The 19698-nt window shown below is 36.4% G+C and overlaps 1 protein-coding gene and 1 long non-coding RNA gene across 4 annotated transcripts in view; one reads left to right on the top strand and one right to left on the bottom strand.

Annotated features, from left to right (window-relative positions):
• Positions 1-5925, top strand: part of LOC126091995 (radial spoke head protein 9 homolog) — a 114091-nt gene extending 108166 nt beyond the window's left edge. For all 3 annotated transcript variants that reach the window (XM_049907368.1, XM_049907369.1, XM_049907370.1), the window contains one exon: positions 4693-5925. In XM_049907368.1, coding sequence (XP_049763325.1) covers positions 4693-4853 — 161 coding nt within the window. In that variant the 3' untranslated portion in view covers positions 4854-5925. The remainder of the gene's footprint in view (positions 1-4692) is intronic.
• The window catches only part of LOC126091998 (uncharacterized), a 52308-nt gene continuing 37346 nt past the window's right edge, over positions 4737-19698 (bottom strand). Inside the window, exons 2-3 of the long non-coding RNA XR_007521294.1 lie at positions 17529-17681; positions 4737-4868 (exon numbers count right to left, since the gene is read on the bottom strand). This is a non-coding gene — a long non-coding RNA (uncharacterized LOC126091998). The remainder of the gene's footprint in view (positions 4869-17528; positions 17682-19698) is intronic.

The raw sequence follows: 19698 nt of genomic DNA, 5'->3' as shown, positions 1-19698 counted from the left end.
ATGAGTTGTACCTACGCATTTACAAATATGCAGGGTGATATCATTGACTTACATAATGACAGAAAGTGATAACATCATATTATAAGCACTGTCAATAGTTATATCTCCTATACCTGTAAATTCCTCACCAACACTCACCCAGTTTAATATGATGACGTAACTATAGAGAGTTCCTATTTCACTGATATTTTGTTTATTATTCTAAAACTAATTGTCCAGCTTCTCTGTTGTGCATTAAATACATTTGTGGTTGCTATAATTAAGAAAAAGTTTTTATTTCATTTGTAATATGGAGAGTACAATCACCAGCAGAAGATACAGTCACCAGCAGAAGTTACAATCACCAGCAGAAGTTACTCATTCAACAGAAGTGGTGCAGTCAGTTGTGCCACATTAGGATAAGCAGTTTTGTGCCCTACAATATCATACTTTGTTGTTGAGAATGAATTTCAGTACTGCAGCTTCTTTTGTTAACTACCATAATTGTTTTAGAATTTGCATGTTTTACATTTGTTTGGTTCAAATATGCTGATAAGAACGGATACAAAAGATCATTTTTCTTAAAGAGTTCTTATTTGTTGCTGATCTGCATTGTTTTGAGAGAATATTTGCAATATAAAATCATATGTTGTCTCAAACTATAGGGAAACCAATCAAGTGAGTAATATGGCGTACATTTGAGCCACACTTCTATTGTTTGCTTAAAGTTATTCATTGGTAGTTCGCTCACAGCCTTTGAGAGTTGGTTATAAAATTTCAAGCTAAGGTGTTTATGGCTCTTTTGTGTTAATGTCAGCCTTGTGTATGGTAGGTCTATTTTAATATTATTTCAAGTATTATGAACATGCACTTCAGATCTTAAATTAAAGTTCTTTACATTCTCTTTAGCATGTATTAAACAATTATAAATGTATATATTAGGTAATGTCATTATCTTTAGTTCTTTAAAATGATTTTTGCAACTTTGTCTTGGTGCTAGTCCTAAAATGCACCTAACTGCTTTCTTCTGCCACTTGAAGATGGTACTTGAACCCACTGAGTTACCCCACAGAAGTACCCCATATTGCAGTTGTGAATGGAAAAAAGCAAATTATGTGGAGATTAGCAGATTTTTACAGATAAAGTGTCTCAGCTTGTGTAATAGAAAGAGAGTTCGAGCAAGTTTGCCACATAGATAATTTGTGTGTCTGTCCCACATAAGTTTTTGATCTATATGTAAACCTAGTAACTTGAAATTTTTTGTATTCTCTTCAATTGCTTTCAGGGAGAAGTAAATTTCTTCAGTTTTCAATTTGTTTATTGATAAAAGGTTGGCTCTGCACCAGTCACTGCTCATTTCAGTTACTACTTTGTTGTATTCTATGACATCTTGCATATATTCTCCATCTGTTATTAGTGTCATATCATCAGCATACAGTACATTGTTGCATGGCATATAATTTGAGGAGTCATTGATGTAAACAATGAACAGGAAAGGGCCAAGCACTGAGCGTTGTGGAATTCCTCTCTTTACTTTCATGGGTGTTGACTTTTCATAGTTTGTTTTTACTAATTGTACCCTATTGCTCAAGTATGATTGAAAAAAATTGTAATGGTTTATCTACAATATCATAATGTTCTAGTTTTTTATCATTATTTCATGTGTGACTGAGTTGAAGGCTTTTGTTAAATCTAACAGTGTAGCACAAGTGAGTTTCTTGTTTTCATATCCTTCGTGTATATTACTAAGGAGGCATTCAACTGCTTTGGTTGTTGATAGTTCAGATTGAAAGCCAAACTGTTTCTTACTCAATAATTTATTACTTTCAAAATAATTGTAAATTTGGATATTTATGCAGTTTTCTATTACTTTTGATATAATGGGAACTATTGATATAGGTCTGTAATTGTTTGGCATTTTTCTATCACCTTTCTTATAGATTTGGAGTGTAACTGTCATTTTCAGACATTCAGGGAATACTCCTTCTTCAAGTATGCAATTCATCAGGTATGTTAGTGGCATTAAGATTGCAGTGGCTATGTGTTTAACAATTCTGTTACTAAGCCCGTAATAGTCCAATGTTTTTGAGTTTTTAAGTTTCTTTATAGATTTGATAATGTGGCCGGAGGTGATTTTTGACCAAGAGAATTTCTTGTTTCCAGGGCTCTCGGGTGTCCAGCCGGATGCGATCATTGAAGTCCCACAATATTTCGGCGAATAACCTTTCCGCCATCAATCCATTTGCGAACGCCGACCGGAAGTTCGGCAGCCGCAATCGGACCGTCGGCACAAGGAATCGTAGCCTGACTGACAGACATAAATAACACTGACAATGAGCAGACCGACCATTCCATCTGAACCACCTGATGATGGCAGAAAGGTTATTTGCCGAAATATCATGTTACTTCAATGATAGCATCTGGCTGGACATCCGAGAGCTCTGGAAACAACACATATGCCAGGAAAGCCTCCGATCAGATATTAGAGAATTTCTTGATTGCCGGTGTTTGTTGTTTAAGAAGGGTTACAGTAGCTGAAATATTATCAGAATCATGTTTACCAAAAGAAGAAGAAGAATGAGAGCTGGCACAATTTATAAAATATTCGTTAAGGATGTTGCAATCTATAGGCACTGTGGCTTCCTGTTTGCTCATATTGATTTCACTTTTTATTATATTCCAAGCTGCTTGGCAGGCATTTTTTGAGCCTGCAATATATTCATCATTTACTTTACATTTAGCTGATTTTATTTCATATTTGTATAACTTCTTAAGGGTCACATAGTGTTTCCTGGCTTCTTCATTTTTATCACTATTATTTTTTAGTATAAGTAGCAGTGTCCTCATTTGCTTGAGCTCTGGAGTGTACCACTTTTATGTACATACAAATGAATTTGTGGGCAATATACATATTTGTATTTATTACACACTGAACACAGTTTCTATGCACAAATGACTATCGATCATTCGTCGCTAACAGAATCAGGTGGCATCTTATCACTTTTATGAAGTGATATGTTAAACTTCAAATTCAGTACACCTCATCCTCAGCATTCTCTACTTCCTACTGATGTATCAAGTTGACTTTCATGCCTACTCTCTCTTGCTTACTGAGTCCAACAATTCTGGTTGCCATAAAATATTGTATCTCTTTTCTGACTACCTGGCAAATGAGAAAGGTCGCAGTAGTCTTCCACTACATTAGGGAAGTAATCATACTTCTTTCATTCTACTCTGTTGTATTGCATTTTCTCAATACATTGGCATGTCTTGATGAATTCATCAGTTGATGTGACATTCCTTACCAGAAGAGCTTGGTACTTGTCTTCTATGACCCCTTCTATCAAGTTTGAAATCTCGTTGCCTTCTGTCACATTCACAACATGGTACAGGGCCAAAACGTTCTATATGTAGTACTGCTTTGTTTCCCCATGCTGTTGGGCCCTCTTCTTCAGATGTTGTTCACTAAGCAGACTTGCAGCTGTATGTCCCTAAGTTTTTTTCTTTCTTTTTAGTTCAACTTGGAATTTGTCCCAGTTGTCAAGCTTCTCTTTGTTGTTCTCAAACCAATGCTGTGCTACGGTCTCCAAGTAAAAGTGCACATTGGCGAAATACATCGTTTCATCCCACCTATTGTATGTGGCAACTTGGTCAAATCCTTTCAGTCATTTAGTCAGATCCCTACCATTGTCTCCGGGAAACCTCAACAGTTGCCTAATGTGCAGCTGACTTTTTGGTGTTTTGGAATCCATTGTTTTCCTTGAATATAGGGACACTGTGTATTATATACTGTTTATATTCTGCTTCCTGTCTGTGTAGGCAATGGCTTTCACTTTGCTTAATTGGTGGCAGGTTAAGTAGATGTTTTGAAGTACTCTGCATCTCCAGCAAACAATCTCACACCATAAAAAGGATCAAGTCCAAATCCAAAAGCAGGGTTATCATTAAAGTACAAAACTTGGCACTGAAACCACTTTTATTGTGAATGCCAATCTACCGGTATAGTGAGAACAGATCTCCTGAATGGCGAGTGCTTTTATTTAGACAAACATTAAATATTCAAGAACATAAAAATATAAGAAATTGTGAGAACCTTTCAGAAATGATAAATACTAAAAAAAAGTGGTGGTGGTCACGTTTTAACTGGCAATGTGTGGTACACAAGCTAGCAGCTCTAACCACTACACCACACTACATGAATCAAAGGTGTCAATATTATTCTGCTGAGAGATCAGAACAGTGACTGTGGACTTTGATCATAACTGCATAAATTAAATTTTGTTCACTTCATATTTGTAATTATTTTTGAAGTATATGTCAGCATATTTGTTTAAAAAAATAACATGGAGTTCTGTTTTTATGTGAACTGAATCACATGCCCCTGCCAATTTTATATAGATCTTTCTGTAAAAACTAGTAGCCATCATGACAAGAGAACAAACAAATAACTTCACATTCAACTCTAGATATGACAAGCATAAAACAGAAGCTATTAAAATTTACAGTAACATTTAATAAATTTGTTATTCAGATCGCTCTTTATAAAAGTGCCTTTTTCTATCACTTTGTGTTTCATGTCCATCATCCAACGTTTATTTGTCAATGGTAGATAAATAGCTCCTTTCTCAGCATTTCCCTTGAATTATCTCTCAGCACACTTTCTTCATGACTGCTAATGTGAGAATAAAAAGAACATATGCACAATTCTTGCAGGTTGCTGGAGTCTTCAGCTGGAGTGTGGAAGTCATGTAGTTGTGCTCAGGAATCTGTTGTGGCCAGGTGCAGTGGGATACCATGCTGTTGGTACACCTGACCATGGATATGTCTACATTGGGTCAGGAAAGCGAAATCTTGATCTGCCCTTTATGGTCTGATAATGAAATCTGAAACTGAAAAATGTTGATTGTAGAATGTTACTGTTATATTGACAAGAGAGAATAAATTTTTTTTGTGTTTAGGCAGAACCATCCTTGTAAGAATGCTTAAATTTTTAATTAAAGGTTTAAGATGCTAGCTCTTGGTGGACAGCTGTATGGCATGCTAAGTGACACAGTATTCCTCTTACAATGCAAGAAAATTAGAAGCAGTTGTTGCAGTGAATAGTCATTGTATGCATTCATCTTAAAAAAATAAAAAAAATAACTTGTGTAAAATAGACTGTATTAAATAAAGACTGAAATATGTATGTGCAAACTCTTCCAAAGATTTTGTTTACTTGTAGATCTAAAATTGCCATGAATTATATTAATGACTGAGCATCAGTAATACTGAAACTTCAAACTCTTTCCCCTGACAACAAGGAGATCAGACAAACGTAGTGCAAACAATTTGATTGCCACTTCATTTATGTTAAGCTAATATTCTCTAAATATGCCAGTCATTACAGCACATTAACAATTTTACACTGCATATTTTTAATCCATCTCTGTTCAAACAAAATGTTAGTACCACAATTTAGGCAGAAATGATGCTCCCTGAGGCCCTCAGTTAATACTAAAACTTTTTGAGTATTAGTTTTAATCACTGTACTAATATTTTTGATAATTAATGCATTAAGACTCAAGTAAAATTCTACATACTAACACTAGAATGCACATTCAACATCAGTTTTAAACTGAACGAGGTTATGAACTCTTAAGTACACAGTTAAAGATATTTATACACATTAGGGAAGACAAACATGCAACATAAACTTTTTGTCCCATCTATCTCTTGCTAGTATTTGTCTCAGAGTGCTTAGAATGATTTTACATGGAAAGCAAAATGCCTTTGAAGTAAGGATTACAGTGCAAAGACTTACACAGAATTATTTTAAGATGAAAATGGAGAAACAGACTGAAAATAGTGACATTAAATACTGTAACATTCAATGACAAATGTGAGGATCTTGCAGATCTCATAGAAAGAAGAAAGACTGAGGTCTTTAGACTGAGTAAATCAAAAAAAGATAGGGAAAGAAGCAAAGCTGCTGTGAAAAGATTACACACACACACACACACACACACACACACACACACACACACATGCACGCACATTATTGGCATCGAAAAAAAAAAGGAAGCAAAAAAATATTGTGGCATTCATAATTAGTAAGGACACCAGTAATGTTTATGATATAGAACATGTTAAGTAATGAATTATTAAGCAGCACCAGAAAATTGACAGAGTGTAGTCATAAAGAGGAAGATGGCTTTCACCAAGAAGTAGAGGACCACATCAAACAAAATGATACTCTTTTTTTATGGAAAACCTCCATACTCTGGTGGAAATTGATACTACGGTAATGGAAAACATAGGAGTGAATGCCTCCTTGACCTTTGCTTATGAAACACCTCCCTAGGTTTTGCTTATGAATCAGTCCACTAGTCAAGATCACCTGATTTAAAAAGCAGCTGAGTTATAAGATCACAAAGTACAGCTTGTATGAAGAACAGGAATCTTTGACTGAGGCTGGAGCATACATTAGTGACATTAAAATGCTACCATCAGGAAGTCTGGACATTGAATAAGGGTTTCTAGCAGCCAATTCAGTGAACACCATGGTCAGAAAACAAATATGAGCCATAACCCCAGATAAAAAAAGAAGTCTGAATATCAGATAGCAACCAGAGACCAACTTCCTGAATATGAGGTATGAGCAACTGTATTTTGTATTTAAGGAATTTCTGGTGGAAACTGTAGTCAGTATTGTTAGCAAAATTAGTAGCAAGTTAAGAGAAAGAAAGCATAGGGTGTACTGAGGAAATGAATATATAGTAAAATTCAGGAACGTGTATAAAAAAAAAAAAAAAAAAAAAAAAAAAAGGGAACATTTTAAAGAACACAGTCAGGTCTCCAGAAACCTAAAAACATAAGGTGAAAAAAGAATCATTTTTACTGAGAAAGAGAAAAGTTGGACAAACACCACTTAGAATGATGAAAGAATAACACATATTAAAGGACAGCATCTCCAAATGCAAACATTTTAGGCTAGGCTCAACTGCGACCGTTATCAAAATCAGGTGGTAATAGAAATTGCTCTCACCAATCGTGTTTATTATACAATACTTTCCATTACATATTTTGAAGGATTGTACCTCCACCAAGTGAATTTTAGTTCAATTAATAAGGTGTGGATCTAGTATATGTACTACTTTTTGGGTGGCATGTGGCAATGACTTTTAGTGCTCACAAGTTACTCAGAAGTCATACATGCATTGAATCCATGTCTTCTTAATTGAAATAAAATACTCCTGGTGACTGTGGTAAATCCTCTAAAATTGATAGTGTACAGTATTATATAATAATTTTAACTGGTTACAGCAATTTGTATTTTCAATTGAAAGGACAGTGTTACAGAGTTATATTGTGATTAAAATTCAAATATCAAACCACAGGGGACCACAAAGGGAAAAAACTGAAGTGTGGAGGAACTTTGACATGAAGAGAAATGAAAAATACTGTAAGAAACATGAATAAAATGAAGTATGTTGAATCATATTTTTTCTGTTCTTTTCTTTATATACATGTAAGCTATATGTAAACTGAATGACTTATAGACTGTGACAAAGATAAATTAGCAAGTTGTTTTGTGGCAAGGATAATGTTTTTATACATCTGCATGAAAAAAAGGAAGAGGAATACACTCTTCAAATTATTACTTCCTGTATCTTCACCTGTTTGTTTCTACAAGTTGTAGCGGGTGGACATATGATTAGATTCGTAATACCAGTATTGTTTAAAAACTTGTATTTCAGCCATACATTAAAAAGTGTTATAAAAAGTTATTAGGAAAGCAAAGTTTATTCGAACATTCACGACAACCACACCTGTCTGTTCATCATTTTGCCTGTCTCCGAAATCCCGTGTCGGCATTGTTATAATCAGAAACACACACTGTGGAATTAATGTGAAGTTGTTGTTGTTGTTGTTATGGTCTTCAGTCCTGAGACTGGTTTGATGCAGCTTTCCATGCTACTCTATCCTGTGCAAGCTTCTTCATCTCCCAGTACTTACTGCAACCTACATCCTTCTGAATCTGCTTAGTGTATTCATCTCTTGGTCTCCCTCTATGATTTTTACCCTCCACGCTGCCCTCCAATGCTAAATTTGTGATCCCTTGATGCCTCAGACCATGTCCTACCAACCGGTCCCTTGTGAAGAAGTGCATGACTTAAATGATGAATATTGACCTTAAATATATTGACACTGGAGATATGTTGGTATTGAAATATGAACAGACCTTTCAATTGTTGAGATAATTTTTTTTTTTTTTTTGAGATAAATGATTCATTTTATTGTTACAAGAAACTAATGAAACTTTTGTTGTATTTGTTACATGTCTGTGAGATTGGGAATAAGAAAACGTTGAAGGAGCAAATTAAAATTAAATTCTGCTTGCAAATGAGATGTGCTGGGAATGCTGATTTCAGCAAAAGGTTAGAAGCTGCCACACTGTGTGCTCATATAGCCACACTTGGTGCCATCTGTCTGGCAGAGGAAAATCTTTTCCTTCTTATCCTTTCCAGAAAGTGCATTTCTACAGAGAGGATGAAAATTTGTATTAAGTCATCATTAAAGTGCAAGATAAGCCATCCAAATTTTGTAAGACCGTGTTAAATAATAATCAGATTCATTCGTGAATACACAGCTAAATCTACTTTAATTGAAAAGTACTGGTACAGACAAAATTTCATTTTTGAAAAAAAAAATATTCATAATTTTATTAAACACTATTTACAATGGAGTCAAAGGAAATGGCCATGGCCATTGGTGAAAATTCATTACAAAATTCAATAAGCCAAGGTGTCAGAAATTCGAGCTTGACAACAGTTGAAGGTAACATGGCAACTCGTGAACTGGCTGATGGTAATCAAAACAATGAGGTTGGTGTCCAACTATCAAAAAATGATGACACTGGTAATATAACTGATCATGATGTCACTTCTATGATGCTCAATGAGACAATTTCTCAGTTCTCACCGGGCAACATTTTTTCAAATAGTGAAACTGAAGAGCGCGACAGCGAACAGTCCTTTGATTACTTGCTCACGACATCACAAATGCAAGAAAAGGAAACAGTTCATAAAAACCATGTAAATACTAGTGGGACACACAATTTGATACAATGCATGCAACAAATAACACAACAGTTTGCAAAACAACAGGAATTTCAGGAAAGTATAGCACAACAACTTAAGGGTATGACACAGCAGTTCAAGAAACATCATAAAAATATAGGACAACAGTTTACACAGCAAAATCAGGTATTTAATTATGTCAGAATAGTATTAGTCCACAGTTAAGTGAGGTGAGCAAAACTATACACACTGAATTATCTGATGTTCTATCTGGGAAGATGACAGAGCTAGGTAAACAACTAAAACAAGAAATAATTACCGACATGTCCCACAAAATAAATACATTAATGGAAAAAGTATAATCCAAAGACAATAAACAGGAACAACTTGCAGGTGATTTACAAAACCTTAGCGAAGCATATTCTCAAATTCAGGAGATGCAGTCCGAAGTGGATGCATCAGTAAAAATTGTGACGGACACAGTCAATGAGATTTGTGCAAAAACTTACCTACGGAAGTACAAAGGTTAAGTCTCAGAGTAGACCAGTTAAGTTTAGAGTCCAAATTTGCCAAAAAACAGAGAGATAAGATATGTGCAGATGTAAAGGAAATAACTGAAAAAGCTGAAGCCGAGATACTGGATATAAGCACCTTTGCTGAAAAGGTAGTGTCAGAGTGCAAAATTTATGTAGATACTGTAGAATAAGCTCTAAAAGAGAAAGAAAGTCAATTTCTAGCTAAAATAGATTCAGGTTGAAAGGAAACAAAGGAAAAGTTACGAGGCAGTATTGCTAAAACTACTGATACTGCAAAACAGTATTTGACAGAAAACAAACCCATGCTTTTAGAGAAGTTAGATACTTTCACTGGTTCCCACAATACATGGGTTGCCTGTTGAAGGAAAATAGTGAAGGTTGCAGAATTCAGCAACACTTGCTGGCAGCAGTACCTGATCGAGTGCAATTGCCTCTGGTATTTATCTCCGAAGGGGAAAGGACAAATCCCGTGGTCTTTATCAGAGCATTTAGAAATGTTTTACCTTGTACCTGGACCAAAGTGCAGAAAATTAAATTTGTTGTTGGATACCACAGGGTGACCTTCTGCTATGGGTTACAGATGTGGCAGAATGTTGCTACTAATATGAACAGTTTGAGAGAGCCTTTCTGGATAAATATTCATCTGAGGCCGTACAAGAGAGACTCAGACATGAGATATTCAACCCAGCTCCATTCAGTAGCAAACATGGAAGCTTAAGGGACTATTTTGAATGAAACCAGATACTGGATGAACCCGGTATCTCAAGTAGATGCGCTGAAAATTTTAAAGGGCCATCTTCCTGCCCACATTATGGAAAAACTCATTATCATTCTGGAAAATGACACTGAATACTTTCTATCTGTACTGGACTCAATAGATTTGTTACATGAAGAGATACCAGTACAATCCAAGCCTGTTAATACGCAGATAGTGCCACAGAGATTTACTGACCAGCAAGTGAACAACGGATTCACAACTTCCTGGCAGATTAAAACTGTGTGCCGGACCGCAACTTGAACTCGGGACCTTTGCCTTTCACGGTCAAGTGCTCTACCATCTGAGCTATCCAAGCATGACTCACACCCCATCCTCACAGATTTACTTCTGCCAGTACCTCATCACCTACTTTCCAAACTTCACAGGAGCTCAGATGGTAGAGCACTTGCCCACAAAAGGCAAAGGTCCCGAGTTCCGAGTCTCGATCCGGCATTCAGTTTTAATCTGCCGGGAAGTTTCATATCAGCACACACTCCACTGCAGAGTGAAAATCTCATTCTGGAAAAAGCCCCCAGGCTGTTGCTACGCCATGTCTCCGCAATATCCTCTCTTCCAGGAGTGCTAGTTCTGCAAGGTTCACAGGAGAGCTTCTGTGAAGTTTGGAAAGTAGGAGACGAGGCACTGGCAGAAAAGCTGTGAGGATGGGGTGTGAGTCGTGCTTGGGTAGCTCAGATGGTAGAGCACTTGCCCGCGAAAGGCACAGGTCCCGAGTTCAAGTCTCGGTCTGGCACACAGTTTTAATCCGCCAGGAAGTTTCATATCAGTGCACATTCCACTGCAGAGTGAAAATCTCATTCCAGAAACGGATTCATAGTACAACACGGATGGCAACCTTACCTCAAACAGACCTACGGTAATGGTAACGGTAACCACAACAGCAATGAAGAAAGTGGTAAATTCAAGAGTGGATATAAAAGAAACAGGCAAGAATTTAGCAAAAACAGCTACAACAGGCTAGTAGTGTACGGGCAGCCTGTACAATATGTACAGACAAAAGCTACCGGCAATACTCAGCCGATCACTTGGCAAACATAAAACAATACCAGACAGCTGAATAATCCACAGACACCAGAATTCGGCCAGCAAAGTAACAAACATATGCCGAATAACGCACAAAGGCAAAGAGAATTTCAGTTGAGAGTCTCAAAAGATACTAATTGGCATAATCAAACACCAACAGTCCATATAGTAGAAGTTATGCCACCACAATACTGGAAAACTTGAACTGGTCATAGTAGGCCCCCATTCTGTGACCTGGGAGGAGAGTGGGGGCACTTCCTTTATCAGATGCGATGAAGGTAGTGATGTGAAAGATGATCTATATCAAAGTAATGAGGATACACAGAAAACCTTGACAGAGGGCAAGGTACAAGCTACTATTAAAGCCAAAGTGTTTCACCTTGATGTTCCCATTGTGATTGACACAGGTGCTGTGACTAATTTGATGTCACAGGGATTCTTTCAAGAACTGAAGAAATGTGGGCATGTACTCACACTGCCAGTGCAAAATTGCAAAGTACAAACTGCCACTGATTAGAAATGGAAAGGAGTCAAAATACAAGCCTTAAATCCTGTACAATGAGGACAGTTTTCTGTATGATGCAATTTTTTGAAAGTAGAGAAATTAATAGTTGATTGTTTAATCGGTATGGATACATTTAGGACATACCAAGTACAAATTGATACAGGGAAGTGCCAATGTCATTTCACTGTAAATAACCAATTATTAGCAACAGGCCTAATCAGAGGAATTACTAATAGATGTAAAACTGAAGTTACTCATGACTTTGAGGTTCAATTGATAAATCCCATAGTTATGTTTGTCAACACATACAATAATGAACAGTCAGCAGCAGAAGACGTACATGTCGACACAATAAACACAAAGGTAAGTGAATCAAAGTGCTTGTCTCAAGAACAGCAGGCAGAACTTAGGGAAACGATACTTGCTTACATATATATATATATATATATATATATATATATATATATATATATATATGAAAAAGACCAGTTATCATTAAGGATTTTGTGTACAAAATGAATGTGTATCCTCACAAAAATTTTTGTTCTACTTCATACTCTATGCCTTGGACAAAGAGGGAAGCAGTAAGAAAAGAGATTAACAGAATGCTTGAATTGGGCATAATACAACCATCATTTTCCCCTTATTGTAGTCCTGTTTTGGCTGTAAGTAAGTGAGATGGTGAGGTGTGCTTGGTCCTCGACGTACGTAACATATTATATTACCAGTCTGAACACATCCAGACAATTTAGAGGAACAGCTTATGAAATTCCATGATGCTAAATTTCTTACTATAATCAATCCCCAGTCCTCATATTGGCAAATAAAACTACATGAAGAAAGTCAGAAGTATAATGCCCTCATATGTTGGGACAGGAGCTTTGAATTTCAAGTATTAGCATTTGGATTGAATGTAAGTGCAGATGTATTTATCTCAGCACTAGACAAAGTGCTAGGGCCTGAACTTTTGAGTAAGGGAACAGTATATGTGGATCACCCACTTGGGTAGAACACTTAAGATTAATTGAACAAGTGCTGAGCCACTTTTCTGAATATGGAGACTCAGCAAATCTCAAGAAATCTAGTCTCGAACAAGAAAATGTATAATTTTTAGGACACATAATCTCTTTGGAAGGCATACTGCCAGATCCTAAAAAACTTGATGCCATAAGGACTGCCATGTACCTCAAAGCAAGAGGCAACTGAAGGCATACTTAGGCCTAGTCTCATTTTTCAGGAAATTCATCCCTACCAGACTTATGAACATTGATGCTTTACTCAATCTTCTCTGGAAAAATTGACCTCAGTTATGGAACAAGCAATGTCAAACCAATTTCGAGAATATCGAGCAAGCCTTATTAAATGCTAATATTTTATCTCAACCAGACATAAAGAAGGATTTTTGTTTATGCGCCAATGTGTCTTCTCAAGGTCTGGGTGCATGCCTTTTTCAAATGGTAGAAGAAGAGGGAAATCTCATCTCTAAAGTAATTAACTTCACCAGTTGCACCTCGTTCAAAGCTGAACATTCATATTCAGTTACTGAGTTGGAGGGTTTGGCTGTAATTTGGTCCTTTAAAGAGTCTGAATATTTCCTTTGTTGTAAACACACAAAAGTAGACTGTGACCAGCAGTCCCTATCATTTTGTTAACTTGTAAATTGCTACACTGATGGATAGCCAGATGGTGTATGTATCTTCAAGAATTCAATTTGGAAATAGTGTACATAAAAGGAAACCAAAACACAATAGTTGATGCTCTTTCTCGATTACCCCAAGGCTAAGAGTAATTCAATGATCTTTTAGAGCAGGGAGGTGAAATAAGAGTTATGTTGATGGAAGACAAAACACTCCAATCATACTATGTCCACATGTGTAAACACACAGAGCAATTACAGGAGGAAGACAAACACTGGAGTAAGGTAAGAGCGAAACTTATGCAAAACGGTTGTGAAAAGCTAAAAAGGTTTTTCACTATTCACATAGGTGTTCTGCTACATAGGAACCATCTTGAACAAGAACAATGGCATGTGTGTTTGCCAGAGGAATATGTGGATGATTTTATCTTACACACACACAATATTTGGGGCCATTATGGCACTGCAAAATGCACTGACAAAATCGGTAAATATTGTTATTTATCCAACTTAGATGAAGAGTAGTACAAGTGGTAAGAAAGTGTATTGTCTGCCAGAAAGCAAAACATTCTAACATCTCCAAACAGATAGAACTACATCCCATTGTGGCTGAAAAAATCTCTAGAAAAGGTACCATTAGATGTGACTGGAACTATCCAAGAGGTAAGAGGGGAGTAAAGTATATAGAAGGTCTGAATGATATTTTCACCCTGTACAGAACATTACAGCCAGTTCAATTATAAGACGAATCAAAGAGGATTATTTTGCAAGAGTAAGAAAACCAGAAGTAATGTTAACTCATAATGCCTCATATTTTGTTGAATGTAAATGGAAAGAATTTGTAGGTTCCAACCAAATCAAACACATTTTAGTATCCAAATTTTATCCCGAAGCATCCCCCATAGAAAGGGTGTTCAAGGAATTCAATAGGTTTTTGAGGACCTATATACCTTGTAAACATACCAAGTGGATTGAATATGTCACTCCTTTCTTACAAGTTGTTAACAACCTTCCCCACACATCAACTGGAGTTACACCAAGTGAATTGATTGTCAGTTACAAACTAGTAGACGACTGGGAGGAACTTTTGCCCAAGATACCAATACCAGAATTATGACTGGAGGATAAAATACAACAAGCAGTAATCAACCTTGAAAGTTGGGCTAAATATAGAAAAGGAATTTATAACATAAAGCTGAAGCGTACAACACAGTTTTATGCAGGACAAAAGGTGTTACTTAAAACACATCCAAAATCCGCAAAAATTGGAAAACTGAACTGTAAGTGGCAACTACTATACACTGGACCATTCATAATTATTAAAATCCCTTACCCGGGAGCATGCAAATTGACACACACGAACATGGGTGAAGACAAGGACCTTTACCCACACAAAGACTTGAGAATGTTTGTATACTGAAGAAGGGCTATATACCCTCTAAGTTGTATATATGTATAATAATAATAGATGTATGATGCTTTAAAGTCACATTCCAGTATTTATGTTGTTAGTTGACAAGGAAAATTTTTGTTTTTTGTTTGTGTTTTTTTTCTCATATGTCAAATGTGTCAATGATAAAATGAGTGGTTGTAACAAGGAAGGTTTTACTTTTATGTGTCTAGAGATGATGATACTCTAAATGCAACACTTCAACTCGCGTGTAGCCCAGTTGTGAACAAATAAATGAACTTGTGAAATGCACAGTTGCGAATACACAACTCACCACAAACAAGTGAGAGCAACACAGCATATGTACATTGGAGAGCAGGTTACTCAACAAACTGTAAGTGCGTGTACACCCGACAGGCACAGCTGGGAGTGTTGGAGTGCCCAAAACAAACAAAAGTGATGAGCTACAGCCTGCACTAGCATTTGTAAAGCCTATTGTATAAACAGGGACATAGAAAATTAAGGGGGAGGCTATACTACAGCTATGACTATTTTACACACACAAACACACACACACACACACACACACACACACACACACACGAAGATAAGCCTGGGCACTTATGGCCATAGCAGTTTTGCGCCCTAAAACCATTTAAGAAGAAGAAGAAGATAAGCTAATAAGCTAAGGGGATTATATACATGGGAAAGGGATGCTGAACTATGAGATATTTACTTAAGCTGTGATACTATGTACATTATATCAGTATATGTACAATATTTACAAATTTAAGTATTGAAAGCGCATGCACTAATTATACTTGATGGACCAGAAAAATCTTGCTGCATGTAAACAAGCAAGTACAGTTGAAAAATGGCTCTGAGCACTATGGGACTTAACATCTATGGTCATCAGTCCCCTAGAACTTAGAACTACTTAAACCTAACTAACCTAAGGACAGCACACAACACCCAGCCATCACGAGGCAGAGAAAATCCCTGACCCCGCCGGGAATCGAACCCGGGAACCCGGGCGTGGGAAGCGAGAACGCTACCGCACGACCACAAGATGTGGGCCAAGTACAGTTTAAGTGGCAAACTGAATAAGAGGACACACCACACTCATAATACACTTTATTTTCAGATTTATAAGGTAAGTAGAGATGCACACATGACATTAAATAAGTTTTGTGATAGCATGACTGCACACTGAAGTGAATGAATATGTGGTTGAATATATGAAAAAAAGGTAGTAGTAGCCATTGAGTCACTCTACATTTGTCGATGAAAATTTAGTTTTAACTTAGTATTATTCCAGGGAATGATGCTTCGACACATCCTAAAGTGAAGAAAAATGAATGCCTGTAGAGTGTTAGGTACCATACAAACATAAGAAAGGACTGCACTGCAAGATAATATAATTATAAGTTTATGATACATATGAATGTGGTAGTGTGAAAGTATGTGAAGAAGAAAACAGTTGCAGTACATCACATATCATGATGCTGAACTAAGGTTGAGCACTACTATATAATCAATGGGTCGAAACCCAACTACTGTGAGCGCCGACTGCCTATGAAAGTGCCAACACTTGATTTACATTGAAATTTTTAGGCACATTTGTTACTTATGTAAACATTGTTTTACGCCCATTATACATAACATATCATATTTATGATACAGCTCTGTAAACCTTGGCACATGAAATGGTTATACTTTATATAATGAACATAACAAGTAAATATTGAGCTGCACTTTTAAACATTGAATAAGTATTTGATATGATTGGTATCATCAGATTTGTGTTGTGTTTATAAACAACAAACTATTTTGTTCTTGACATCACAGTTAAGCCTATTAGTGAGACATAACTGAGCACATAAATGCCTTTCTGTGGAATTTCCTCAATCCTGTAGTGTGTAGATCCTTCCTGGAGACGAGGCCATGCATAGTTATCTGAGCGGTGCGTAGTATCTATTGTAGCAACTATTGTTTACTTCTTTAATTCTTTGAAATTGATAAATATACTCTAACAAGAAATCACTGTAAATTGAAATGAAATGTCTATCAATTTATGCCATAAAGGAAAACAGGATCTATTATTGTACGAATGTTATATAAAGAATGTATAACCGAAAGAGTAAAGTATGTACTCACATAATTGGAATAGAATAATGTAAAGAAATTGTAATTTAACAAAACATACTAAAAACCTGCATGAAAAAAAGGAAGAAGAAATACATTCTTCAATTTATTAATTCCTGTATCTTCACCTGTTTGTTTCTATAAGTGGTAGTGGGTGGACGCATGATTAGATCTGTCATACCAGTATTGTTTAAAAATGTGTATCTCAACCATGCATTAAAAAGTGTTATAAAAAGTTATTTGGAAAGCAAAGTTTATTTGAACATTCAGAGCAACCACACCTGTCTGTTCATCATTTTGCCACTGCCGAGATCCCGCATCAGCATTGTTATAATCAGGACTATGCATAATGGAATTAATGTGAAGCAGCATGTAACTCAAATTATGAATATTGATCTTAAGTGTATTGATACTGAAGGTCTGTTGATATTGGTACCGGTTAAAGTTGATTCAGGATATGTGCACAGATTTATAACTTACCTTCCAATCTCTTTCAACTATTCTTTCCAATCAATTTTTTTTCAGTTATTCAAGCAGCAATTGTTAAATCAATTTCCATTATTTGCCTGTCCACATATGCAACTATTCAGAAGGCACTGGCATGTTTGAGTTATCCACCAACATGATAGAGAGCTGGAAAGCAAAGAGTGTGATTGTTGTTTGAGAGTCCTAAGCACAATTTGTAAAGAAGAAAAACTCCCTGAAGACTGATCTAAATGGGTCATTATCACTGTATTACAGGATGGAGGCACATGGAAATCTGATTACTCAGGGGGCATTATTCTTATACTTTATGGGCTCAAGATAATGGAACAGATTGTAGAACAGAGATTTATCCAATCACAGCTTCAAGAATATCAGTATGTTTTTAAAAGAAATAGAGCAACGAAAGGTCTGATAGTAAGGGTAACCATGGAGAAACACTGAAAAAAGGAAAAGATTTCATTTTTATTGTCTCAGATATTAAGAAGGTGGGGACCTGTGGCAGTGCACAGGGAAGTAAAATCTGGGAATAGCTTGAGATTAGATGTGTATAACTTGCTTTATTTGATAAGTCACCACTGACAGAGATGTATTCAAACAGGTGGTGGCTATCGGATTTTGAGACTAAGAAGGATGTAGAACAAGGCAGCATTTTTGCCATTTCATCACTGTGACTGAGGAAGCAATGAAGTTATCTCAGGCATGGGAGACAAGCGAGTGTTTTTCTCTCATAAAGATAAGCTATTCAGAGTGTAATTAGTCAGTTTAGTACAGATTACTTAGTAAATACGAGTGTGTTTTTCTTAAGCTTACTATTAAAGGTTTCATTTTTCTTTATGTATTATTCCAGAAAATGTGAAAAATTGTAAAGTTGGGATATAATCATATTTTTGTTTACATTTTGGTGCAGTAAGCCTAGAGAATCATGTTTAATTCTTGTTGTTTCCTTCCATCCAGCAGTTTAAGCAAAATGTATCACTTCATTATTATGTTCACATTTCCAGAAAGTTGCACAAATCTTAAGAATTTTATTCAGAAACTTTGCACTAGTAGCTTGTTTATGGTAAAGTTCCATTTTATTATGAATATGATAATTAACAGATACTGCAGTTGAGTGCTGAGTTCTTGTTTTAAGCAGAATTAACTGACTTTTTAAGTTATATAATACACCTGAAGCACTAACCTGTAGGCCTACATTTTGTGGCTTGTAAATAACAAAAATTTGTGTATTGCAATGTGAGTTAAGTGAGTAAATTATATTTTTAAGAATTTAGTCAGTGTTGTAATGCACGATAAGTGTGGATGTTTCCGTAAGGGAGCCAGACATGGAGTGGTACATCTAATTGTGTATTGGCATGATTATATAGGGAATTGAAATTAATTAAGCTCTTCAAAAAGACAAGGGAATCACTGAACAGGAGGCAAAGATTTTTGCCCTTCAGGCTGAATGAGAACACGTGAAATCTGAAAAGAGAAAATGATTGTGGGAAATGGCTAAAGGTACAAGCCACGGGCAAAAGGGGAACAACTCTTCATCTTCGTCATCTACATTTGAGCTTGGAGTATGAAATAAATTTAGAAAGAGCCTCAGTAAGCAGTAGGTCACAGTAGGGTGCAACAGATTTCTAGCAAAGAAACTAAATGTGGGTCAGTATCAAAAGAGAGTAGGAAGAAATAGTGTTGCTGCTAGATAGTAAACATGGGAGGTGTGTAGACCAGATGGTACAGGACAAATTAGGAACAGGGTGCTAGGTCACAAGTAATGCGAAGCCAAGTGCTAGCCTTAGTCTGAGACACAGGACATAGGGAATTTGTGCAAAGATTTTGACAGAGGATCATGTTATCATAGTAGGTGGAGCAGGGACATCCTGGCTAAATATGGAAATCAAAGCATTAGGGATAATCTGGATGAAGTAAGCGTAGTAACTACACTCAAAAATGTATTGTGGAGGTCATACAATGCCATGACCAACCCTGAGTTAACACTGCTGTGAGCTGTGTGAATACTGAGTTGAGCAGGCTGCTGCTGACTTGTATGAAATCTCATGTGAGTGCAGTGCCTATTTCTACAGTTGGGAGATGGGGAGGATGTACTAGATATGGCCTACAAATGGGTAAGAGAGGGAAAGATAGGTTGGCTGAACTTCTTGTATAAAATTCGGTGGGG

Source organism: Schistocerca cancellata, chromosome 7, assembly GCF_023864275.1.
Source record: "Schistocerca cancellata isolate TAMUIC-IGC-003103 chromosome 7, iqSchCanc2.1, whole genome shotgun sequence".
Taxonomy (NCBI): Eukaryota; Metazoa; Arthropoda; class Insecta; order Orthoptera; family Acrididae; genus Schistocerca; species Schistocerca cancellata.
This window is presented reverse-complemented; position numbering and strand designations above follow the sequence as displayed.